Source organism: Mchenga conophoros, linkage group LG7 (genome assembly GCF_057382185.1).
Source record: "Mchenga conophoros isolate Kocher_MC1m ecotype Shallow Benthic linkage group LG7, M_conophoros_male_GT1.1, whole genome shotgun sequence".
Taxonomy (NCBI): domain Eukaryota; kingdom Metazoa; phylum Chordata; class Actinopteri; order Cichliformes; family Cichlidae; genus Mchenga; species Mchenga conophoros.
This window is the reverse complement of record NC_140532.1, coordinates 14,827,451-14,854,736: the sequence shown is the minus strand read 5'-3', so window position 1 is coordinate 14,854,736 and position 27,286 is coordinate 14,827,451. Positions and strand designations below refer to the sequence as shown.

The following is a 27,286-nucleotide window of genomic DNA, read 5'->3' as shown; positions in this document are numbered from 1 at the left end:
AGGTGTGAAATTGGGTGTGGGACCCAATCAGCCAGAGTTTCGGGTGGGTTCATTGTGAAACCTGGCCCCACCTTGTCATGCGAATTCCTGAGGTCAGATGGCCCAGGATGTGAGTGGGCGTTAAGGCATCTGGGAAGGGATCTCAAAACTGGATTATAGATGGCAGAGAGTTGGTGTCGTAAACCCCCGCCTCTGTTCAAAGATGGTCGCTCACAGTGGACATAGATGGCTTCTTTCACTCCTCTTTCAAACCATCTGTCCTCTCCAAAATGTGAACATTGGCATCCTCAAAACAGTGTCCTTTATCCTTAAGATGCAGATGGACTGCTGAGTCTTGTCCTGTGGAGGTGGCTCTTCTGTGTTGTGCCATGCGCTTGTGAAGTGGCTGTTTGGTCTCTCCAATGTAGAGGTCTGCGCATTCCTCGCTGCACTGTACAGCTTTTCTTTGCAAGCTCCTTTGACTACGATGACCTGGATGACTGAGAACCTTCACAGACATAACTGTAAATTCAAATACATGAGGTTGTGCTGAAAAGAATGATACCAAAGAAGTCAAAGTAAATAGTTTTTAAAAGTGAAATGTGAAGGGAAAATCAAAAGTAGTCAAAAATGGCCAATTATACCCTGGACCCCACACTGTAAAATCTAATTAGCTCCCAGAACTCAAAAAAATTAAGGAAACTCATTGCCTCAAAAAAATAGAGTAAAGCTTAGATAAAAATGACTAAATTAGGACAACTTATTTATTTTGAGTACTCTGTACAAGCTCATTTGTTCCCAGAACTCAAAAAAGTTGGATCAAGTTTACATAAGATGACCAAGTTAGGGCAACTTACTCATTTTGAGTACACTGTACAACCTTGTTAGTTCCCAGAACTCAAAAAAATTGAGGAAACTCATTGCCTCAAAAAAACTAAGTAAAGCTTACTTAAGATGACTGTTAGGACAACTTATACATTGCAAGTCTGCAGTATTAAGAATAACTTGATATTTCTGCTGTACAGTACTAATTGTTTACCTACTGACAAACATTTCAAGTTCAACTAAATGAAAAAACAATTTGTGGTAACCTGAATATGATTAAAAATAATTAACAACACTTTTTGTAATGATGTTAAAATCAGCCCAACTTTTATTTTCAAACACAACAAAGTATAACAGCCAACATACTGGACACTGTTCTGCTGAACAACAAACAATTATATTGCCATCACTGTTATAATCTTACAATGAAACAAAGTCTCAGATGTAATTATCCTGAAAATAAGTTTAGGCCTACCACAAGTTTGTTTTGTACTTACATTACATATATAATCAAAATAAAATATTTGTTGTTCTGTCACAAGTGCAGTCTCTAATTTAAACAACACATTTGTTTTGCATTCCAACACAGGAGCTGGAATGTTGTAATGTTTTAAGGACGGCTTGTTTCCAGTCCAGGCATTACTGCCTGAATTACTGTCATGGATCGAGGTGATCCAAATGTAAGTGCAGAAGAAAGTCTTTAACTTCCCTTAAGTACAGTGGCAGTGGATGTGGGTTGGAGATGCAATGAGCTTGAACCTGCAGGCGACCACCTTCACTGACCACACCATCTGTGACGGAGGACTCATCTCTCCTGTTGTCCTGCAAGCAAACAATCATATTTTTTGGAACATGAACTTAATTGCTTTCTTAAAACATTTTATTCTGCATTTGGTATAAAACAGACTCCAATTTAGACTTGTCAAAACATTCCCCTTTTAAGAACCCTATTCCTCTTGATATAACCATGAAATGTTATGACTTCCATCCAAGGTGCTAGTTTTCCTCAAAGTATTCCATGTGTAGTGACCAAGCATAGTGCGCACACAAATTACCTCTCTAATGAAGATATCTGAGCACAACATTTGAGTCACTTATGCTCTGAATACATTGGATGTTGTGAAAATGAATGTATTACTTTTAAATAGGGGAAACACTATATGAAAACTAAAATGAATTGTCTGATAGTGCTAAGCTTTTATAATACTGCAGTATTTATTAATGTGTATTGTAAATTAGTGATGACTTTGAATGCTTCCAGTGTTAATTATTTTCCAGTGTTTACTTTGATATAGCTGATAGTCCAGTAAACACAACGATTAACTAATGATTATAGGATAAACAGCAGTTATCAAAGTATCAAATCTCAATTGAAATTCAATTAAATTAAAAAAACTATTACTGTGGAAAAGAAAGATGATAGACACACTGTAAACAAATATATCATTGTGTATCCGTTCAGCGAAATTCTCTGGAAAGGCCTCTCACCACTGCTTGTTTGCTCAAAAGATACGGACGATATAGCAAATGATTCAAAACGTGTTTTGTGTTTCCATGGAAAAACTGTTTAAGTGCTCAAAGAGGGTGGGAGAAAAACAAATGAGCTCTCTCAATATAAAGGGCCACTGGCCACCGTCTCACTGCCAACTTCCTTGGTGACAGCGAGCCCACAGTGGCAAAAATGAAGTGGAGAGTTGTGTGGTTGTGTTTCCTTGCTTTTTCTGTTGCCAATGTTATCGATATCCAAGCCAAGTCAGGTAAGATCTGAATGTTTTAGATTTTTGGTTAAACACTTTTTGTAAGGGTGCAACAGCTTGACAGTTAAGCATGTTATATGTATAATGTACATTAATCTTTTAATATTCATTAACGGTTAATTGTTACAGTTATATGCAAATGTCTGGATGCAATTGCTGGAAAAGTGTCTGTAATAAGATAGACCTGTAGTGTTTTTTAAAATGTTTCAAAATTATTTATGTGCATGGTGAAAAATTTTGGTAAACTTGTTCTTCTTTTTTTCTTTTTTCTTTTTTTTTGTTTTGCTCCCCAGTTTACAGGAGTACATGTAGCACATGGGGCAGAGAGCACTTCAAGACATTTGATGGTGATGTTTACCGGTTTCCCGGTATGTGTGAGTACAAGCTGGTCTCAGCCAACAAAAATTCCCAGGATTCCCAGACGTTCTCAGTGGACCTAAAAAGGAACGAGAATCATGAAAACTCTACAATAAGTTTTGTGGTTGTGAAAATCAATAGTTATTTATACAACATTAGCAAGGATTTGGTCACTCTGAATGAGCAGAGGTAAACAACAAAACAAAACAATGCCAAGTCAAACTGCAACTCTTTAAGTCTTCAAAATTTAAAATGAAAACAAATTAACTATACTTGCTGTCATTTCCCCCCCACCCAGTGTCAAACTGCCATACTACCAGGCCGGGGTACAACTGGAAAAAAAACAATTTTACATCAAGCTTCACTCCCAAATTGGCATCACTGTCATGTGGTACAATGATGGAGCAGTCATGGTAATAACTTAGACATAATTGTTTTTCAACACTGCTGAAACTCATGTTACTCAAGACATGATATTAAAACAGATTTTTCCAGGTTGCAAACATATTTTTGATGCTTGTTACAAAAAGTTTTAAATGGTCACTGGAATTGCTTTACACTCGAGAAATGCCAGGCATTGGTTACAAAGTAACTTTTTAAATATCTTTGAGAAACAAAAAGCCTACATTGTATTATGGTGGAAAAGTAGATTGGAAATAACTGTAAAGGAAAAGAAAGCATACTGAAAGACTGAATGCATGCAGTCTGACAGAGAAAAGCAAAATTTTGATATTTGGATGAAGAAACGAGTACAAACACAACTGTAAATCCCAAGAGAGAGCTGGATGTGGGTGAACCAAAAGGAAACACCACAAGAACTATGTATACTGTAAAATAAGATGCTCTCTGTTGTAAACTATACTATTGTATCTGATGTATCAGATTCCAGCTGTAGGTGAAATGTCTTGATGCATACTCAATCATCCAGGTAAGTAAATCTCCAGCAGTTGATTCTTTTCATCTGGAAGTTGATTTTGAAAACGCTACATCCGGATGAACAGAATCAACTTTTGGAGATGTAGGTGAAATGGACTGTATCAAATTTAACTTTGTAGGGCTTTTTTTCTTTCTTTTTTTTCTTTAAAAAAGAAGAAACAACATGATTCTTCCTTCTCATTGTTTACAACAACATAAATCAACCTATGATCCTATGCCTGTGTTTTCCAGGTGGAAATTGATGATGAATATGCTAATTGCACTTCTGGACTTTGTGGAGATTTCAATGGCAATTCAGACCTCCTTGATGAAGGTGTATATTCATTTCATATTAATCCGTTTCATCTGTAATATGCAGGAGTTAGAATGTAACCATTAATGTCATCATATACAGGTCAACAAATGAGCCCCATTAAGTTTGGCAAAAAATGGAGAACCCCTCGTCCAAATGATAACTGTGAGGACCCCAATGAAAAGGCAGATACATCACTGGAGGCTGAGAATGTGACAGAGTTGTGCAAGGAGTTTGTGAGTTTTATTATCCAGATAGCTTGAACAATACATATGTAGAAATATGTATTTGCATAAAACCTTCTGCACAGATTAATTATGACTCTGTTACCTGTTTCTTTTGTCCCTTTAAGGAAAACATTTGCAAAGACTTCTTTGAAGACGAATCCTGGAGCTTCTGCACTGATCTGATTGACCCTGAGCCTTACATTCAGGCCTGTGTGAAGGATATGTGCCGCTGTAGCAACTTAAATGACAGCTGTGTCTGCAGCACATACTCAGAGTTCTCTCGACAGTGCTCCCATGCTGGAGGAAAACCTCCCAACTGGAGGACTCCTGAGTTGTGTGGTAATTTTTTTTTTCTTAAAATTAATTCCTCAGATGAAAATATAGTTAAAAACAGCAAAATACATCAGTAATATTATGGTAAATGGCCTGTATGTGTATAGCGCTTTACTTAGTCCCTAAGGACCCCAAAGCGCTTTACATGTTCAGTCATCCACCCATTCACACACACATTCACACACTGGTGATGGCAAGCTACATTGTAGCCACAGCCGCCCTGGGGCGCACTGACAGAGGCGCCCTGGGGACAGTTGAGAGCATATCCCACTGCTCTTCCACATATTCTAATTGTACCAAATCTTCACAGCTAAACATTGTCCACCCACCATGGTATATGATGAGTATGGGTCTCCTTGCATCGATACCTGCAGATTCCCAGACACGAGTTTAGTTTGTGAAGATCACAACATAGACGGCTGCTTCTGTCCTCCTGGTTGGTGCTGTTTCTTTGTACTCATCATGCCTGAATGTTTAAGTGCCACTAATATATGCAGTGTAAAAACATTTTCATGTCATGTCTTCATCAGGAACTGTGCTTGATGATGTTTCCATGAGGGGATGTATTCCTCTTTCTGAATGTCCGTGCAAACATGACAAAATCTATGAGTCCAATGAGGTTTACCAGGAGGAGGGAAAAAACTGGTATGTTTCACATTACTCATGTTACTCAGAAAGTATTATTAGTGTGTGCTTTTTACCTTAAATCTTTGTTTGTTCAGCACATGCTTTGCAGGTAAATGGTCTTGTGAGAGTCTTCAAATGCATGCTACATGTTCAGTTGAAGAGGGTTCACACATAACCACCTTTGATGGGAAAGACTTCACCTTCCATGGAGACTGTTTCTACACTCTGGCTAAAGTGGAAAGCAAGGTGAATGAGTCAACACCTCCAACTGTTAAAGATATGCAATCTTCTGATATTAAGGTGGCATTTTATATAGGTGTGCTTACAGTGTATCTATATTTCAGGATTATCTGAGCCCAAAGTTTACCATTCTGGTCCATTTGACACAATGTTCAGATCACCAGTACGACACTTGTCTCAAGACCTTGAAAATTCAGCTGAACAGTAACAAAAACAATGTGAGTGTAAAACTAGTAATTATAATAATTTACAATGAGCCACACTCTGATCGCAATTTATTTTTTCATTCAGGCCATAATTTTCACCTCTGAAGGCAGAGTGAAGATGAAGAATGGACAGGAGGTCACTTTGCCTTATGACTCAGGTATGTCAGAAACTAAGATGTAGTTTAGTGTTTTATCGTAAATATGATCTGATTATTATTTTTCTGTTGACTCACAGGAGACATCAGTATATTCCATGCTTCATCCTTTCACATCATGCTCCAGACAAGCTTTGGTTTACAAGTTCAGATCCAGCATGTGCCTCTGATGCAAGTCTATGTCAGTCTGGAGCAGAGCTACAAAGAAAAGACACGCGGTATGTTTTATATTAGCCATTAACCATCATCAGAAGTACAACTATCAAGTAACTAGTATATATTAAATGTCAATATATCATGGATGTTGACTGTAACTGTAATTATTATCATTTCTGTGTTTGTTTGTCCAACAAAAAGATCAGCCAGTAATTCAAATCCAATCAAACAAAGAAAAATAAAAGAAAAAAACACTAAAAACAATAAATGCCCAAAAGTGTAATGGAGTCAATAGTTTTTACTGCCTTTGTACTTATTGAACTTTTTTAAAACTATAGGTTTATGTGGGAATTACAACATGATGCTGTATGATGACATGAAGACTCCTCAGGGGATGGTGGAGGGAAAAGAAGTAACTTTTGGTAATTCTTGGAAGACTGACTATACGTGCAAAAATGCAGAAGGACGACTTGATGATCCTTGTTCTCTTAGCATGGAAAATGGTAAATTGTTAACTATCAACAAGCCTATTTCTTTTCATTTTTTATTTGCTCAAATCAGATTTTCTGTGATATACATAAATGATCACAGAAGAAATATAAAAATTGTAAAAATCTTCAAAACTGTTCATCTACTCATAGAAAAGTATGCCAATCACTGGTGCCCCTTACTACGACAGCCAAATAGTACCTTTGCACAGTGCCATACTATGGTGGATCCTGAGATTTACTACAAGGTACAACTAAACCTCTCCGTTTGTCTTTAATTGAATTCATTAGGACTGTAATACAATAATAATGTGTTCACTGTCTTCTGCAGCGATGTATTTATGCTAGCTGTAACTGTGAGAAGAGCGAGGACTGCCTGTGTGCTGTTTTCTCCTCCTACGCAAGAGCTTGTGCATCAAAGGGAGTGTTCTTGACAGGCTGGAGAAAAAATTTGTGTGGTAAGTTCATCTTTCACTATGTTGTGAAAAGATAATGAAGTTTAAATTGCATGTTTGCTTTTATTAGTTAGTCCAAAACTATGAGGTAATCATTGTCATATTTTCTGTAAAACAGACAAATACACCAAGAACTGCCCAGAATCTGAGATATTCTCTTACAAACATCAGAGATGTCAGCTGACTTGCAGATCACTGAGCTCAAAGATGCAGAGCTGCACCTCTGATTTCTTGCCCGTGGACGGCTGTTCCTGCCCTGAGGATCACTACCTAGTTGATAAAGACATGTGTGTCCCCATGGCAAAGTGTCCCTGTTACCATAATGAAGAAACCATTGAACCAGGGAAGACCATCAGCATCAAAGACAACAACTGGTAAGTTTAAGGACTCCAAATGAAACTAAGGATTAAGCATGACTGTAATGTAAGCAGTATGTCAGATTTCCACAAACTATTTTAAATTCTGTTTGTGTTACATTCTATATTTTTGGTGTCTTTTTCTAGTGTGTGCACTGACGGAGTTCTTCATTGTGATCCTCTGGTAGCTGGCTCTTCAGGTCAGTTTTTAATGATATCCTTTTTCTGCTATGAAATTAATTGTAGTTAATTTACAGAATACTAAAGTAGTTCCTGCTTCTGTTACAGAATGCCCTTCTCCAAAAGAATACTTCAACTGCTCCACTGCAAACGCAACAGCTTTTGGACTGCAGTGTGCTCCAACTTGTTTAAATCTGGGAAATCAATGTGTAAGCTGTTTTTGTAGATCAAGTCCCAAATTTTAGGTCTAATAGCTACTTTAAAAATGTAGATACACAGTGTGCATTTGTGTACATCAATGTCATGTTGGTTTTACCAATAATCTGTTTTCTATTTTTGTGTTGTTTCTATCACTGTGATATTTCTATCCCCTCTAACCCTTTCTATTCCCAGGATGCCACTGATTGTAAATCTGGCTGCCTCTGTCCCAGAGGCCTCGTCGATAATGGTAAAGGTTCCTGTGTAAAAGAAAATGAATGTCCATGTCAGCATGGCGAGAAACTTTATCCCAGTGGAGAAAAAATTCCTGTTAAATGCAACACCTGGTATGATTGATTGATTGATTGATTGATTGATTGATTGATGTAGCATCATTGAAACTGATAATATATTATTTTTTAGTTTTACTCTGATTTTACAATATATTTAGTTTCAATCTTTTCTGAAACATTTAGTACCTGCAAAAGTGGGATATGGGAGTGCACAGCCAATAAGTGTCCAGGAACTTGCCTTATTACTGGAAGTGGTCACTACATTACATTTGATCAGAAAGCATATGAGTTTAAAGGACTGGGTCCCTATGTTGCTGTCATGGTAATGTATCCCTACTTTATCACAAATATTTAGATGCTCATTTTGTTGTGCTTACCTAGGTTTTCTGGGGAAAAACATTCTTATCATAAGAATCATAATTAACATTAAAATTCAAAACCTGTCACAATATTTTTCAATATATATTTTCTCAAAATTGTAAATAAGCAATCTATTTAGCAATATTTATTCATAAAATTCAGGGAGTCTCAGCACTCTCAATTCAGAATAGTAAAGGCCAAGCTGAATATTTATTTAATGAAATCTCTCTTTTTCCCTTTGAAGAATAACTGTGACAATAAAACAACTGAAGAGAACTTTAGAATTATCACAGAAAATGAGATGTGTGAATCTTCAAACACCATATGTTCCCGAAAGATCAAGATCCAGTTGGGGGTAAGGCCAGAAGTCAAGAATTTTAATAATATATTAAATAAACATGCACACAAAAAATACATTAGTAGTTTTTTGTCATATTGGTAACATTTTGTAAAGGTGTTTTTAAAGGATGCAAATGCAAACCCCCTTTCCTTTCCATTATAGAGAAATGAAATCACACTATCAAAGGATAAATATGAAGAGGATACCATTTTTCAAAATGGTACTGAGATCCAGTACAACAAAAGAAGGCTTGGTTTCTATCTGCTCATCGAATCGGACATTGGTCTGACAGTTATATGGGATCAAAAAACTAATCTTGAAATCCACCTGGAACCGGAGCACAGTGTAAGTTTTACAACAGGCATTGAAGGTGATCTGAGTGGCAAACAAACAGCGAGCCTTTTAGAATCGGAAATGGTTTTATTGCCAAATGTTGAGCAGGTTTAAAACATTAGGAAATTGCTGCGGTACTTAGTGCAAAACATACTGAAAGACAACGTTTAAATAAACATAAAAATTAAAATTAAAAATGCTAAGCAGATTACTATATACATGTGCGCAGTGCAAAGGGATTAGTTCAAAAAAGGAACAGATAGAGAACACAGTGTAGGGTCATGTGTTAGTGGTGGGAGCAGTCATATGATTATTGTTCATGAGTCCAACAGCAGAAGGGAAGAAACTGTTCTTATGGCGAGAGGTTCTGGTCCGAATGGACCGGAGCCTCCTGCCTGAGGGGAGCAGGTCAAACAGACTGTGTTCAGGGTGAGAAGGGTCAGCTGTGATCCAAGCTGCACGCCCCAGTGTCCTGGAGGTGTAGAGGTCCTGTAAAGATGGGAGTCTGCAACCAATCACCTTCTCAGCAGAGCACACAACACGCTGCGGTTTCTGTCCCTGATGGTGTCTCAAGTATACCACACGGTGACAGAGGAGGTGAGGATGGACTCAATGATTGCAGTATAGAATTGCATCATCGTCCGTGTTGGCAGGTTGAATTTCTTCAGCTGCCTCAGGAAGTACATCCTCTGCTGGGCCTTCTATATGACTGAGGTGATTGTGGGCTCCCACTTGGGTGCTGGGTGATGATGGTACCCAGGAAGTGGAATGACGTCACAGTGGTGATGTCAGTTAGGATGATGGGGGGGAGTGGGGCTGTGTGCTTCCTGAAGTCCACAATAATCTCCACTGTCTTCTGTGCATTTAGCACCAGGTTGTTGCAGCTGCACCAGGACACCAGACGTTCAACCTTCCTTCTGTAGACAGACTCATCCCCGCCCGAGATGATTCCGATAACGGTGGTGTTTATTGTGGCTGATAAACATGAAAAGCAAAAATACAAAGCGTGATCACTTAGGGCAAGATTGAACTAAACATAAACTGTAAAAAAACTATGACTGGACAATAAAAATAGACGACGTGACAAAGACTGAATGAAGACATGCTGACTAAATACACACAGGAGGATAATGAGTTAGGTGGAAACACATGGGGGAAACAGCTGACACAAATCAGAATAATGCCGACAGTGGGAAAGTGAAACTAAAACACACTGAAAATAGAAAAACAGGACTCTTCCCAAAAAAAAACAGAAAACACTGAGAGGCTTAAACATGACACATAAGCTGGATAACATAAAACACGTAGACAAAGAACACATGTTACATTGACACAGAAGACAAGAATGATGGAAGAATGAATTAGAACAAACTCCAATTAATCCCAACTAATGACTGCAACACAAGAACAAAGCATAATTTCAATGTAATATAAGAAATAAAAGAAAAAAACAAAATGAACTCAAAATGTTGGGTCACAGACCCAGCCCCTGACAGAAAGCCAAAGTTTAACAAAAGACTAAACTATTTATATGAAAATGTCATGCAGCAGGACCTGTTTATATGTTGAATTAAATTTATTATATGAGAAATTTTACACGTGCAGATTTGTGTTTGTGTCTACTGTTTAAATATTACAAGTTATAGATTAGTATATTTTACTTGATACATTCAATTTCATTAAAATCATTAGAAATCTGAGGTCCATCCAGAGATTTGGCACGCGTGAACTCAAATTGATTACCTACTTGCATGTAGTTTAGTTACTTCATGCAAAACTAATCTCTTGTGACATTTTTGAATTTTTTGTTTTTCTTTTCAAATTGAAGGCTTTTCTTTAAAGGAAAAAGTTACTACTCTTTGGGCAGAAACTTAAAAATATGCTGTTGCTTTCCTGAAAATCAGATATGTCTTGCCATCTTAATTCTTGGCCTTTAAATTAAAAGCAGCATAATAGATTAGGCAGTACATGTTGTTTTAAAAGCTAAACCAAATTACCAAAGCATAGAATTCATGTGTGAAAAAATGAATTTTTAATTCATTTTGTTTGTACAGGGTAAAGTGTGCGGCCAGTGTGGAGATTTTGATGGCAATGCACAGAATGACTTCACCACCCAGGGTCAGCTGATAGTGAGCAATCCTTTTGAATTTGCAAACAGCTGGAAAACATCCAGCAAATACCCAGATGTGAGACATAATCTTGACACCTGTACACCGACCAGACAAACCTGGGCAGAAAAAAAGTGTGATATTATAAAAAAGGAAATATTCAAAGAGTGCCACAAAAAGGTAATTTGTTTGTAATTTGTCCAAGTTAATTCAAGTGCTAAAATACATATTGTTAATAAATGTTTATCACATTTTAATCATTGAACAGATAGATCCCCTTAAATATTATGAAAACTGTGTGAGAGAGTCATGTGGCTGCGACATCGGTGGAGACTGTGAATGTTTTTGCACAGCAGTTAAAAATTATGCTCAGGCGTGTGCTGAGGCCGGTGTTTGTGTTGCATGGAGAACTCCAGAGATCTGTCGTAAGTAAAATGTTTTCGCTTTAATCTTAGATTATAATAAGCTTTTATCCCTTTCTGGACATGGTTACATTTTAGAATAGAATAGAATAGAATTCAACTTTGTTGTCATTGCACAGGTACAGGGCAACGAAATGCAGTTTGCATCCATCCAGAAGTGCTTTAGTGATATAGATATATTACAATATATATTAGCAATAATATAGATATGTAAGTATATTACAGAAATGGGTCTATTATGGTATGTTATAATGTACACGGTATGAAGTATATTGTGAATATTCTATAACTATAAGTATGTACAGGCTGTAGTGAGTACAAGCTATGTACAGGATATGAACAGGATATAAATATGAAAAACTATACAGAATATGAAATAAATAACTTTACAGAAATCTGAGATATACAGTTATACAGAAATGGGAACTATGCAAGTAATAGGTACATCTGCAACATTTCAACATTATGTTGTTATTTCATGCTACTCGTATGAATTACACAAAGTATGTTTGTATCTGTGAAGGTTCTCAGTCATCCAGGTCATCGTAGTCTAAGGAGCTTGGAAAGAAATGCGTCTGGACTTTTTTAAGTTGCTTGAAGATGTTTCACCTCTCATCCGATAAGCTTCTTCAGTTCTAGGGTCAAATGGTGGAGAATCCCAGATTTAAGCCTTGTGGGAGTATCCCTCCTGTTTTCTTTCCACGCTCGTTAGACTGTGTTGTTGTTCTAATGTTCCAATTTATTGTTGTTGATTTATTGTGATTCATGGTTCTGTTTTCTGAACTTCCCCTGTGTTCCATGTGTCTCCTTAGTCTGGTCAGGGCTCTAGACTAACTTTTTGCCATGGGCGTACCAGTACGCCTAACTTTTTAAAGTTAGGCGTACCGGCACAAAAGTTAGGTGCACACAAATTTTATAATAATTTATATAATATAATGTGTTTTTCTGGATACACTGTGCTTTTCCAGCATTCAAAGATTGATGACACCGTGTCAGAGCACTGGCTATGAATTTACTACTTTAATTTAATACTAAGGATCAGGCCTTAACTTAACAGAAAAGTTAGCAATAGTTCTTTTCCTATTACACCTACATCCACTTCTGTCGTGCCTAGGCTGCTCACTAGGGCTGGGTATCATCACTGATTTCTATAATCCATTCGATTCCGGTTTTCAAAGTCCCGATTCGATTCAACTTAGCCTCAGACAGTCAGAAATATTATAATTCTGATCATTTATCAGTACTGACTTCATCAGAATTGTGAACATCACAGCAGATGCCTTTGTGTGAAAGTAACTGAGAATAAAACACAGAAAAACATGAAGGAGATTTTCCTGGTCTGGCTTTTTATAGCATATAACCTTAAAAATATTCTACAATGTTCTGCATATAAAGTTTAAATTACTTCAGTATTGAACAACAGAAAAAATAGACTTTCTTGTCCGAGGTCATTTAAGTGAAAAAAAGAAAAGAAAAAGACAGCAGCCGACAGCACTGTAAACAACGGTAGACTGGTGGGTAATAAGCGAATGAATAATACAGAAAACAGAGATTGGAGACGGGAAACTGTTCTTGAAGTACAGAGAGAGATAGAGAGAGAGCTAGCTGTGCATGAAGTGTGATTTTAATAGTCGTGGATTCAAAACAGCAAAATTCATGACGACATTGATCAAATGTGAAGCGCAGTTTGCTGCTTCTTTTGCTGCTGGCTCGGTAAATTTTGGTTGAAAGAGAGACAAAACCTGCAGCTCAGAATCAGCGCAAAAAGACGTAATCACAGCGCGGACCGGACGCATCAGAATGGCTAAGCTCCGACGGCGTGTCCGTCTACGGGCCGTCGGGTGAGAAAGCCGAGAAAGACAAAGTTGATTCTGATGCGTCGGTCCGTTCTGTGTTTACGTCTTTGTGTGGAATCTGTGTACCTGCTCTCATTTGCTGTTTGGTTGTTGTTGAAATGGTTTTGTGAGCTTTAATCTGAGAATCTGGCATTTCTGGCAAAACACAGTTATATTTAAAAGTCGATTCAGGATTTAATGAATCGATATCGCTTTATTCAAGATACTCACCTCCCACTTCCACCTGCACTTTCAACTGGACCACGGCCAATCAGAAAGGTCCCGCCCCATACGATCTCTGATTGGTTTAGTCCACGATAGGGGCATAATGTGTGTCTGTTGTTGACCACAGGGAAGGTTGCAGATTTTTTTTTTTTTTTTTGCTACCCGAACAGTTGGTCACACAGGTGCAACCAAATATTTTTGTTTAGTCGCACCACTGAAAAATTTGGTCGTATTTGCGACCAAATTGGTCGCACTCTAGAGCCCTGCTGGTATGTTTTCATGTCTGTTTCTGGTGCAAGTGTCATTCTGTGTCTTTGTGTGCATCTCTTGCTTCCTTTTTTTACTTTGATAGTCCCACGTCCTTTGTTTAATGTATTCAGTTTTGCTTCCTCCCTGTCTTGTTTTGTTAGCGTAGTCCCAGCTGTGCTTCCCTCTTGTGTCTCATTCTTTTGATATCCGTTACCCATAAGTCCTGTGTTTTCCTCTGAAAAGTTTCATGCGATCACTCATGTTGCTGTGTGATTGTCCTCTGGCCTTCACAGGGTTCCATTGTATCTCAACACTGTAAATCCACACTAACTACTCCTGCCCTTCCCTTGGGTGTAGCTCAACTGACTATTCTGAAAATAACTGTATAGTGAACCTTACTATAAAGAGAAACAAAAGGCAGCTTTTACCTATGATAATGCTTGATAATGCTGTATGTGTAAAAAAGGAGAATCAACCTACAAATAGTAGAAAATGATTTAACTACAGGCTGTCTCTTTTGATGTGCTCACCTTTGGTTAAACTTTAATTTTAACTAAGCTAAAAGGCATACTTCAGTTACTTTTTCTACTTGACCCATATATTTGTGTCTTCTTCACCCTTCCACAGAGACAGGTTTAACCCTATTTGTTAGAATGTACTTGCTTTGCATTCACCAGAAACTCAGTTTGAATCTTGTGTCTACCCCCTCTTCAGAACCTTTTCTCCAATTTGAAACCTTTTCACCTTTCATCTTCCTGATATATCTGATATTTCTGAGTTCATATACAAATCAAAGCCTGCCACATGTCATCTTGATCTTCTGCCTACAGAGCTTGTGAAATCCTGCCTCTCTTCCTTATTCCCACTCATCTCTGCTATCAGTCACTCTTCACTCACGAATGGTATCGTTCCGTCCTTATTCAAGACTGCTTCAGTCACTCCTATTCTGAAAAAACCTTCCTTGGATCCTAAAAACTTTAACAACCTCCATCTGATTTCTAATCTACCCTTCATTTTGAAAATACTCGAAAAAACAGATGCAGTTCAACTTCATTCACACCTGGTTAATAATCAGAATATTTACTAGAGATTTCAATATGTTTTTCGCTCATGTCACAGTACAGAAACTGCTTTAGAAAGAAAGAAAGAAAGAAAGAAAGTGTACTTTATTGGTCCCCGTGGGGAAAATCCCTTTACTTAAAGTTACTAATGATTTTTTACTCAGAGCTGACCCTGGTCTTCTTAACATTCTCGTCCTTTTGGATCTGAGTTCAGCCTTCAACACTATCTCTCACTCCATCCTTCTAAACAGACTTTGCTCTCTTGGCATCTCTGACACACCCCTAGCCTGGTTCCAATCATATCTACTTGGCCACTCTCAGTTTATTCAACTCAAATCATTCCGCTCTCATCTATTCCCAGTCACTTCTGGTGTACCCCAAGGTTCAGTCTTAGGACCTCTTCCCCTGATAATATACATCCTCCCTCTTGGCACCATTTTCCACAAATATTTTCTTCACTTTCACTGTTTTTCTGATGTCACCCACTTATATCTATCCTGTACGCCTGATTCCGTCCTCCCACCTTCTTCCCTTACAGAATGCCTATCTGAATTAAAATCCTGGTTTAGCTTTTCTTAAGTTTCTCTTAAGCTGATTACAAAACTAAATCCAACCTTTTGAAGGCAAATCATTTCTCACTCACTACTGATAACTCCAGAGTTTTCCCTTCACCTCAGGTTAAGAGCCTTGGTGTCATCCTAGACAGTTCACTACCCTATAAATTTCAAATCAATAATCTCACCCATTCTGCCTATTTCCATCTATGCAACATTAACCGATTATGTCCTTCTCTTACCACCCAGTCTACGTCCATTGTCTATAGTCTTGTTACCTCCCGCATTGACTATTGTAATTCTCTCTTGCATGGTCTCCCTCAAAAATCCCTCCAGAAGCTTCAACTGGTTCAAAACTCTGCTGCTCACATTATTACCAGAACCCCCTCCTACCAGCACATCACCCCTGTTCTGCATGAACTTCACTGGCTTCCTGTAAAATTCCAAATAATATACAAACTTCTTCTGCTCACCTTCAAGGACCTTAATAACCTTGTTCCCGATTGAACTTTTAAGCACTACCTCTTCTGCCCTCTCACTTTGGTCTTCTTCTTCTTTTATCCAACTTAATGTGCCTTCTTTTTTCCTCAGCACCACGGGAAGCATAGCTTTCAGCTATTCTACTACCAGGCTGGGGAATTCTCTGCCCCCAGACATAAGAAACATTGGTTCTCTCCCCCAGTTTAAATCTCAACTCAAAACCCAACTGTTCAAATCACTGTGAACCTCTTGTTTGTTTATTTTATCTTGTGCTTTTTGTTTTTATTGTTCTTCATTTTGTCTATAATGTGCTTTATTCTATTGTTAAATGTCCTTGGTGTCTTAAAAGTTGCTTTTTAAATTAAATGTATTATTATATTAATAAAAAGAATTAAAGGAAATGACCTAACTGAAACGTAAGAAAAATAGTATATTAACATTTTGTCACGATCCTGGGTCTTAGGACCCAGTGTTTTGAGTTTTAGTTCATTTTGATGTTTATAGTATGTTTAGCTCATTAGGCCTCCTATGTTGATTTGCTTATTAGTTCCCCCTTGTGTTTCAACCCATGTTAAGTCTCCCCTGCCCTTCATGTCTCTCTGTGCCCCCTCTGTTCTGTTTATGGTGTGTCTTTGCATGTTTGAGTTTCTTGTTTTCTGTCACCCTGCATTGTGCATTATGTTCTCATGGTTGGTCTTTTGTTACTCCCTCTAGTCTAGTCTCTTGTGTTCAAAGCTGAGTATTTCCCTCTGTGTATTTTGGTTCTTAGACCTCTGCCTTATGGTTTGTCTCTGTTTCTTAGTTGCTGTCTCCACTGTGTCTAGTTCGCGTCTCTGTGTGATACTTCCTGTTTTACTTTGAAGGTCCATGCCTCATGTGAGTGTTTCTAGTTTTGCGTCTCTGTCTCGTCCAGTCCTGATTTCTCCCAGCTGTGCCCTCCTTCTGTGTCTCATTCCCTCGTTATCCCTCTGTGTATTTAAGCCCTGTGTTTCTCTTTGTCAGTGTCGTAGTCTCCCTCATAGCTGTGTGATTTTTCCCCGTGCTTTAGTCTCCCCAGTTTAAGTTCAGTACTGTTTTTTGTGTTTCACTTTATGCCAGCATTAAAGCTGTGTTTTTGAGTTTACGTTTCGTCTCCGTGAGTTTGCGTTTGGGTCCTTCTCCTGCCTGCCACACAGCCGAATCATGACACATTTCCTGAAAGGTTGCAAGAGAAATTTTATTTAAAGGCTAAATTTTATTCAGAAAAGCCAGTCATTATAAAATTCATACACCTTTTTCTTTGTTTTTTTTCCTAGCTGTGTTTTGCGATTACTACAATAAACCAGGTGAATGTACATGGCACTATGAATATTGCCCTCCGCCCATATTGTGCAGGTCCTGTAATTATGCAGAAGGAAATTGTATTAAATTTATATCCAAGCTAGAAGGTAAGCAGAACTGATACATTTCTACTGTCATTCATTTCTGTAAGAAACTATTACCAGAAAATAACTTATATTAAACTTATTATCAACTGTGCTATAAAAGTTGATTTTGTTTTTGTTTTTTTAATTCACAACAAATTGAGATTAGTGCAGAAATGTAATTAACTTTGTAACCTATTGTAACTCAGTTTTAAATGGTCAATTATTCAGGTTGTTACCCTAAATGCCCAGACGAAAAGCCCATATTTGATGAGAATACAAACAGCTGCGTGAACAGATGTGAACCGACTACTACAACCCCAACATCTACAATCACGCCAACTCAGTCTACAACTACAACCGAAACACCAACTTCTACAACCCCAACATCTACAATCACGCCAACTCAGTCTACAACTACAACCGAAACACCAACTTCTACAACCCCAACATCTACAACTACGCCTACTCAGTCTACAACTACAACTGAAACACCAACTACTACAACCCCAACATCTACAACAACGACTCAGTCTACAACTACAACCGAAACACCAACTTCTACAACACCAACATCTACAACCACGCCTACACAATCTACAACTACAACTGGAACAGCAACTACTACAACCCCAACATCTACAACAACAACTCAGTCTACAACTACAACTGCAACACCAACTACTACAACCCCAACATCTACAATCACGCCAACTCAGTCTACAACTACAACCGAAACACCAACTTCTACAACCCCAACATCTACAATCACGCCAACTCAGTCTACAACTACAACCGAAACACCAACTTCTACAACCCCAACATCTACAACTACGCCTACTCAGTCTACAACTACAACTGGAACAGCAACTACTACAACCCCAACATCTACAACAACCACAACAGGAACAGCAACTACTACAACCCCAACATCTACAACAACCACAACAGGAACACCAACTACTACAACCCCAACATCTACAACCACGCCTACACAATCTACAACTACAACTGAAACACCAACTACTACAACCCCAACATCTACAATCACGCCAACTCAGTCTACAACTACAACCGAAACACCAACTTCTACAACACCAACATCTACAACCACGCCAACTCAGTCTACAACCACAACAGGAACACCAACTACTACAACCCCAACATCTACAATCACGCCAACTCAGTCTACAACTACAACCGAAACACCAACTTCTACAACACCAACATCTACAACCACGCCAACTCAGTCTACAACTACAACCGAAACACCAACTTCTACAACCCCAACATCTACAATCACGCCAACTCAGTCTACAACTACAACCGAAACACCAACTTCTACAACCCCAACATCTACAACTACGCCTACTCAGTCTACAACTACAACTGGAACAGCAACTACTACAACCCCAACATCTACAACAACCACAACAGGAACAGCAACTACTACAACCCCAACATCTACAACAACCACAACAGGAACACCAACTACTACAACCCCAACATCTACAACAACCACAACAGGAACACCAACTACTACAACCCCAACATCTACAACAACAACTCAGTCTACAACTACAACTGAAACACCAACTACTACAACCCCAACATCTACAACAACGCCTACTCAGTCTACAACTACAACTGAAACACCAACTACTACAACCCCAACATCTACAACAACGACTCAGTCTACAACTACAACCGAAACACCAACTTCTACATCACCAACATCTACAACCACGCCTACACAATCTACAACTACAACTGGAACAGCAACTACTACAACCCCAACATCTACAACAACAACTCAGTCTACAACTACAACTGCAACACCAACTACTACAACCCCAACATCTACAATCACGCCAACTCAGTCTACAACTACAACCGAAACACCAACTTCTACAACCCCAACATCTACAATCACGCCAACTCAGTCTACAACTACAACCGAAACACCAACTTCTACAACCCCAACATCTACAACTACGCCTACTCAGTCTACAACTACAACTGGAACAGCAACTACTACAACCCCAACATCTACAACAACCACAACAGGAACAGCAACTACTACAACCCCAACATCTACAACAACCACAACAGGAACACCAACTACTACAACCCCAACATCTACAACAACAACTCAGTCTACAACTACAACTGCAACACCAACTACTACAACCCCAACATCTACAATCACGCCAACTCAGTCTACAACTACAACCGAAACACCAACTTCTACAACACCAACATCTACAACCACGCCAACTCAGTCTACAACCACAACAGGAACACCAACTACTACAACCCCAACATCTACAATCACGCCAACTCAGTCTACAACTACAACCGAAACACCAACTTCTACAACACCAACATCTACAACCACGCCAACTCAGTCTACAACCACAACAGGAACACCAACTACTACAACCACAACATCTACAACAACAACTCAGTCTACAACTACAACTGCAACACCAACAATGTGCCAGTCAACCGTGACAGAATATTGTTATTGGTCACCATGGTATGATGAAGATAACCCTGAAAAGAACAACGGAAATGACATTGAATCATACAAGAACATCAAAGACAGTGGTAAAGAAATTTGTGAAAATCCCACGGAGATAGAGTGTAGGTCAACTGAATATCCTGAAAAGAACTTAACTGACTATCTGAACTCAATTAAGAAGAAAAACGTTGTTACCTGTGATTTAAAAAATGGGTTAATGTGTAAAAAAGAGGATCAGCCTACGAATCCTGGAAAATGCTTTAACTACAAGATCAGGGTAAAATGTTGTAGACCCAAGAGGATATGTATAACAACTACAACTTGGTCTACAACTACAACTGAAACACCAACTACTACAACACCAACATCTACAACAATGCCTACTCAATCTACAACTTCAACTACAACACCAACTACTACAACCCCAACATCTACAACAACCTCAACAGGAACACCAACTACTACAACCCCAACATCTACAACCACGCCTACTCAGTCTACAACTACAACTGGAACAGCAACTACTACAACCCCAACATCTACAACAACCACAACAGGAACACCAACTACTACAACCCCAACATCTACAACAACCACAACAGGAACACCAACTACTACAACTACAACTGAAACACCAACTACTACAACCCCAACATCTACAACAACCACAACAGGAACACCAACTACTACAACCCCAACATCTACAACAACCACAACAGGAACACCAACTACTACAACTACAACTGAAACACCAACTACTACAACCCCAACATCTACAACAGCCACAACAGGAACACCAACTACTACAACCCCAACATCTACAACCACGCCTACTCAGTCTACAACTACAACTGGAACAGCAACTACTACAACCCCAACATCTACAACAACCACAACAGGAACACCAACTACTACAACCCCAACATCTACAACCACGCCTACTCAGTCTACAACTACAACTGGAACAGCAACTACTACAACCCCAACATCTACAACAACCACAACAGGAACACCAACTACTAAAACCCCAACATCTACAACCACGCCTACTCAGTCTACAACTACAACTGGAACACCAACTACTACAACACCAACATCTACAACAACCACAACAGGAACACCAACTACTACAACCCCAACATCTACAACAACATCTCAGTCTACAACAACAACTGAAACACCAACTACTACAACCCCAACATCTACAACCACGCCTACTCAGTCTACAACTACAACTGAAACACCAACTACTACAACCCCAACATCTACAACAACCACAACAGGAACACCAACTACTACAACCCCAACATCTACAACCACGCCTACTCAGTCTACAACTACAACTGGAACAGCAACTACTACAACCCCAACATCTACAACAACCACAACAGGAACACCAACTACTACAACACCAACATCTACAACCACGCCAACTCAGTCTACAACTACAACTGAAACACCAACTACTACAACACCAATATCTACAACAACAACTCAATCTACAACTACAACTGGAACACCAACTACTACAACCCCAACATCAACACCAACTACCAAACGTCCATATTGTCCCGGTACACCAACGGTATGAGTATATACCAACTTAAAGTGATACAAACATGTACTTTAATTTTTGAATCTCTGTTGTATTGTTTTCTAATATGTACATAGCATACCCTTCTGAACCAGACCTAGCTAAGATACTTGACTTTTTCTCCCTCTATGCCAGGATAAAGGGCTTTATCATCTTGGGAACTGCAATATGGCAAAATGCATAGGCTACAATAAATTTGAAATAGTCCCAAATAAATGTCCACCTATTAAGGATATAACTTGTACCAATGAAAAAAACCCAGTTCTTATCTATGATGAGTTCCAGTGCTGTCAACACTACGTTTGTGACTGTAAGTTTTACTGTGGTTAAAATATTTTTCCATTCACTTTATTAAAAGTACATTTTAGATTTTAAACCTTTTCTATCTTTTCAGGTGAATGTCAAGGATGGGGAGATCCACATTACATTACCTTTGATGGCTTTTACTACAGTTATCAAGGAAGCTGTACTTATGTTTTAATGGAAGAAATTGTAGCAAAGCATCACTTAAAGGTTTACATTGATAACGTGTTGTGTGATCCTGCTTTACACGTTTCCTGTCCTCGATCTATAATTATTTCCTATGGATCCCATGTTTTCAATTTGACAAACCATAACCTAAGTGGAAGAGCAGATTTGGAGGTAAAACAAGGCACTCCAATGATTCACAGTTATTGCGTTGATATTTCTTTTCTTACACAGCATTTATTTGTATTTCTCTAAAGGATTCAAAGATATAAGGGAACCAAATAGAAAAGCTAGATGTTGTTTTAGAGTATATATTGTAATTTATTACCATTTCACTTTTTTGTTTTGTAGGCACTGGAGCATCAAGTACGTCTGAAACTACCTTATTTTCAGGATGACATTAGGATCATGAATTCAGGCTTGGACTTAGTTTTGGAGATCACTTTACTAGAAGTGGTCATTACATTTGGAAGGACTGGTTTCAGTATTAATCTTCCATATAAATATTTTGGCAAAAACACCCAAGGTCATTGTGGTAAGAGCTCCTTCTTAAGTAGCCACATTGCTTAATCCGTGGTTTCAGGCAAACAAAAATATTACATTTTTATGATTACTGTCAGGAACATGCAACAATAACAAGACTGATGACTGCATGTTGCCTGGAGGTCAGCTGGTGAAAGATTGTTCAGTGATGGCTGACCACTGGACTGCAAAAGAAATTGGCCGACGCAACTGTACTGTACCACCTCCACCTCCACCTCCACCTCCACGTCCATGCAACGACTCCATGTGTGAGCTGCTTACGAGCAGGTAGACATTATTTAGCAGTTTATTTCCATACTGTTTGTATTTAAGACACAATAGCTTCATTTTTGTCTTTTTTTTTACAGTCTCTTTGCAGAGTGCCATCCTATTATCTCTCCAGAAAATTTTTACAGAGGTTGCATTTTTGATTGCCTCAATCTTAACAAAACAGAAGTTCTATGTACGAGTTTGCAGACTTATGCATCAGCCTGTGCTCAGGCTGGCATTTGCATTTACTGGAGGAACCACACCAAAACAAAAAAGTGGTGTGGTAAGCAAGTTTGCATTATTTCATTGTAAATGTTGGGATTGTTGGAGGTAATATTTTTTTTAATCTTATGGCAATTAGCACACAAACAGACTACCATACATGTTATACAATAAAATGTATGTATGTTTTTATTGTTTTTTTTTTTATATTTCATGGACAGACAGTGCCTGCCCATCAGAAAAGGTTTATAAAAATTGTGGTCCTGCAAATCAGCCAACCTGTGAAAACAAGTAAGTTATAATGGAAAAGGCTTTAATTGAGTACCCAAGCATTTCCTTAGACTATGGTCATAGCAGGCAGTACAAATTTATTTAAGAAGCAATTATAGAGTGTCCTATAGATGTGTTTCTTAGGGGAAAAGATTTAAACAGTAAATAAAACAAACACGACTTTGTAACCTATACAGCTTTAAAACAATTTGGATAAGGTTAATGAATATATCTTTATTACTGTTGTCATAGTGCTTGTAGATCATAGGTGCACAGGGCAGAGCCAGGTCTCCAGGTCTCCACTACAAAACTACAAACAGGATACACTTATTACAAGTATTGTTATTACTAAAGGAGTTAGTGATGTTTTCTTAATAACTCACTTCTCCTCACACAACTGAGCAAAAACTGCACTCTACCACCACATGTTTTTTTTTTTAATTTACCCATTTATCCATTGTTAAAGTAGTTTAAATTCAAAGTGTCCATCAGTTTTCGAACAGACATCCAGGTTTAGTCTTCCAATAGTGTATCTTTTGTTCTATTTGACACACTTACTTGTTTGCATTTCATATTACCACTATTACTGAATTATTTGTCTTGTGGTACAGTCATTAACGTAACATTTTGCACTGACTGGGTAACAAGGGCCAGTAGATCAGACGTTTACTGACCCTGTTTTTTTTTACTGGACCACAAAAAATATGTAAAAAGAAATATTAATAACACGACAACTGCAATATTTTAGCAACTTAAAAGGCATAATGCTCTTTTTCGATGGTTGAATATTTTAGTCCTTATGAACCCACCATGAACTTCACTACTGAGGGATGCTTTTGTCCTGAAGGAATGATACTTTTCAGCAAACACTCCAACATATGTGTGAAAACATGTGGTAAGTGTGGCATAATTGCCCAAGTTTTACCATTTTTGTGAATGTGCAATATTCTGATGCTTTTGATCTGTGTGGGGGTGTGGAGGAAAACTTGAAACATAAGAAATTGCTATACTTAAATACTTGTGCTTTAACAGGATGTCTTGATACTAACGGTAATTCACGTGAGGTGAGCAAAGTCTTCTGTTAAAATCCTAACCTGTATTTTTTAACCGCAAGAGACAGTCATCAAATAGTAAATTAAATGTCCTTAGAAAGTAAACCACAGTAATATGTTTTTTTTTTTTCAGTTCAATGAAAGATTTGAGCTAAAATGTCAGTACTGCACGTGTGAAGAATCTACAAAGAGTGTGTCTTGCAAGCCTAAGCAGTGCCCAAAACCAAAAATTACAGAATGCTCTGATGATGGATTTTTCCTCATCAACCAAACTGATCCATCAGACCCATGCTGCTCTATCCCTGTTTGCCGTAAGACTTGTAGCATCAAGGCATACATTTATGTTTAATTTGTTAGTTATTTTTGGTTGATGTTAATTCTTGAACGTGGCTCTTAATAATTGTTTAATCATCTTCACAGAGTGTAAACCTAGCAGTTGCCAAAACATACACAGGAACTGTTCAATTGGAGAAACCCCAGTTGTTACTGTTCCTGAGGGAAAATGCTGTTCAAAACTGACGTGTGGTAAGTAGGGAGTCTGTGTGACCAGCTGACTAATTGCTATTGCTATTGTCACTAGTCAGTACAAGACATACTAATCATTTAATGGAATTGTTTTACATTTTAATTGAAACCCAATTCCTTTAAATTTTTGTTTACAACAATGGAGGGAACTAGGCTTTCTCCAAAGATTGATGGACATTCCCTTAGCAATAGGGTGGGGAGTTCAATTATTTGTGAGGGGTTCAGAGTAAAGCCCCCACTCCTCCACAAAATAGTAAAAGAAGCCAGTTGAGGTGGGTGTCTCTTGGGTGAGTTGTTGCAACCAGGAATTTTCTACTGTAAGGAGGCCCTGGCATAAACACAGGACAATGCTGTCTCTTGGCTGGCCTGATCAACTAATCTCAGATAAGCTGGAGGAGGTGACAGCTCTGGACATTCCCCTGCTTAACTACCACCTACATGACCCAATTTCAGATAATAAGAAGAAAATGTATGGATGAGTTATCATTTTGTTATTTTAGATTTTAACTTTTATTTAAATGAATGACATTTATTGTCATGAATTTTTGAAGAGCGTACATCGTTCATATTGCACAGCACAATACACAACACTGTAAGTTGCAGTTTATTAGGTTTTTTTGGATGTTAATTTGTCTTATGTTAATAATAGATGAACATTTTGTTTTAAAGTGTTTTTACATCTTATTTAACATCAGCTTATTTTAGTTGTTTTTCTTCTTCGTTGTCCAGAGTATAACCTGCAATGTTGTTAACACATGATGTAAGGTGTTGCACAGTTAAGCACATGATTCATTAATGAAGAATGTGATTAGTGGTTTCAAATGCTTTGTTTAATGAGGTTTTGACATTTGACACAATTGTTCTCAAATTTGGGTTGATATCTTAGTGTTTCTTAGTTTTAGACTAGTCAGCTAGTCAAATTTTTAATGGTAACATTAGCATTGTCACTTATCGTAATATTCTTTTTTACTTTTTCCCAGTACCTAAAAAGGTTTGTGTTCACAATGAGACTGAATATCAGGTAAAGAAGAAGCATGTGATTTGTTATCTTTTTAGTCTTTAAGGATTTCTGCTTCACATAATTCTGTACGACTATTTTCTGTTTATCTGCTAGCCTGGTTCTTCAGTTCCTGGGTCTGTATGTCAGGATTGCACCTGCGTGGCTGAACAAAATTCTAATGTATTCAAAGTAATTTGTAAGGATCAGGAATGTAACAAAACTTGTGATATGGTAAGGAAACCCCAGTTTAAACAAAAGCACTGTAGATGAAGCCTTATTGTATTGCACTTGGCAACCAAAATGTGCCCCCTCTCTTTATCTATCAGGGATATGAATATGTGAAAACTGATTCAGATGAATGCTGCGGGAAGTGTGAGCAAACACACTGTGTTGTCAATATTAACGGAGCCAAGCAACTCTTGTCTGTAAGTTGGCTGCAAGGCCACATGCTTATGTTTATTAGTCTAAACCAGTGATTCCCTGCTTTGTTTTACAAGTGTATGTGTGTGTATATATATCTGTCTCATTTATCTTCAGCAAGGAGAAACCTGGTCACCATCTGAGAATAGGTGTGATGAATATAAATGTGTTAAGAATGGTGAGATCTTAACAATAAGCACTTCACACACAGTCTGCTCAGTATTCAATGAGAGCAACTGCCAACCTGTAAGTATCCCTGTTTTTAATATTTTATCGGAGTGAACAGAAGTTGAACAACTTTTGTTAATGTTGTATATTTTCCTTCCTAGGGCACAATTCAAACTGCAGCAAATGGCTGTTGTAAAATTTGTGAGTATATCATGTTAGTTTGTTTTGGGTTTAAGATACTTAAATTAAAATAGGCTAACTGCGCTTTTTTTATGAAAAGGTTTGGAGAAGCCATGCAAGTTAATGTTCATGAAAATCAATATTACACACAACAATTGTTGGTCTGCCCAGGAGGTAGATATGCCGTATTGTCAAGGATCCTGCAACACTTACACCATGTAAGGATAATATTACATTTACCCTGGAAAGTTTTTAAAAATACTGTTATATAGTTTAAGTATTAATTTAACTCATGTTCTTCTTTATTTAGGTACTCTAAAGCAGCAGCAGCTATGCAGCATTCTTGCTCCTGCTGTAAGGAGACAAGCTACAGCAATCGCACTGTAGACCTGGTCTGCCCAAATGGACACAGTGCCTCCTTCACATACATGTATGTGCAGCAGTGTGGTTGTACCAACACAGAGTGCACCACAGCTGCTGGACATCATATTCGCAGGAAGCGAAGCTTCACACTGCTGTGATAAACCAGTCTGTGTGTGAGGGATGTAGATATGTCCTCCAATATTATTAAAGCAATCATTAAATATCTACAAAATAAATGCCAATATAAGGAGAGCATTTATGAAAATTGATTCAATAAA

At 38.1% G+C, this 27,286-nt stretch overlaps 1 protein-coding gene across 1 annotated transcript; it reads left to right on the top strand.

Moving 5' to 3' along the window:
- Nucleotides 1-2,485: 2,485 nt before the first annotated feature.
- Nucleotides 2,486-27,286, top strand: LOC146569810 (mucin-5B-like). The gene is made up of 43 exons (XM_085281380.1): nucleotides 2,486-2,561; nucleotides 2,855-3,107; nucleotides 3,217-3,331; nucleotides 4,086-4,177; nucleotides 4,247-4,382; nucleotides 4,499-4,712; nucleotides 5,017-5,142; nucleotides 5,237-5,351; nucleotides 5,429-5,579; nucleotides 5,678-5,791; nucleotides 5,865-5,937; nucleotides 6,015-6,152; nucleotides 6,429-6,593; nucleotides 6,732-6,826; nucleotides 6,910-7,036; nucleotides 7,152-7,407; nucleotides 7,537-7,589; nucleotides 7,678-7,778; nucleotides 7,963-8,114; nucleotides 8,244-8,382; nucleotides 8,665-8,775; nucleotides 8,923-9,105; nucleotides 11,148-11,381; nucleotides 11,470-11,626; nucleotides 17,323-17,454; nucleotides 17,662-21,539; nucleotides 21,684-21,858; nucleotides 21,943-22,190; nucleotides 22,368-22,551; nucleotides 22,637-22,826; nucleotides 22,907-23,091; nucleotides 23,252-23,321; nucleotides 24,095-24,195; nucleotides 24,333-24,364; nucleotides 24,486-24,663; nucleotides 24,773-24,877; nucleotides 25,858-25,898; nucleotides 25,992-26,108; nucleotides 26,204-26,302; nucleotides 26,415-26,543; nucleotides 26,627-26,666; nucleotides 26,746-26,863; nucleotides 26,956-27,286. Exons 1-43 carry the CDS (start codon nucleotides 2,486-2,488, stop codon nucleotides 27,164-27,166), a joined length of 9,609 nt encoding a protein of 3,202 aa, XP_085137506.1. The 3' UTR covers nucleotides 27,167-27,286.

What these genes read in the sequence shown, in the direction of transcription:
- LOC146569810 (XM_085281380.1), top strand. Translation starts at nt 2,486, where the DNA reads ATGAAGTGGAGAGTTGTGTGGTTGTGTTTCCTTGCTTTTTCTGTTGCC. An exon ending in TAAATCTGGGAAATCAATGT is followed by an intron (nt 7,779 to 7,962) that starts GTAAGCTGTTTT and finishes TTCTATTCCCAG; the next exon opens with GATGCCACTGATTGTAAATC. An exon ending in AGATCAAGATCCAGTTGGGG is followed by an intron (nt 8,776 to 8,922) that starts GTAAGGCCAGAA and finishes TTTCCATTATAG; the next exon opens with AGAAATGAAATCACACTATC.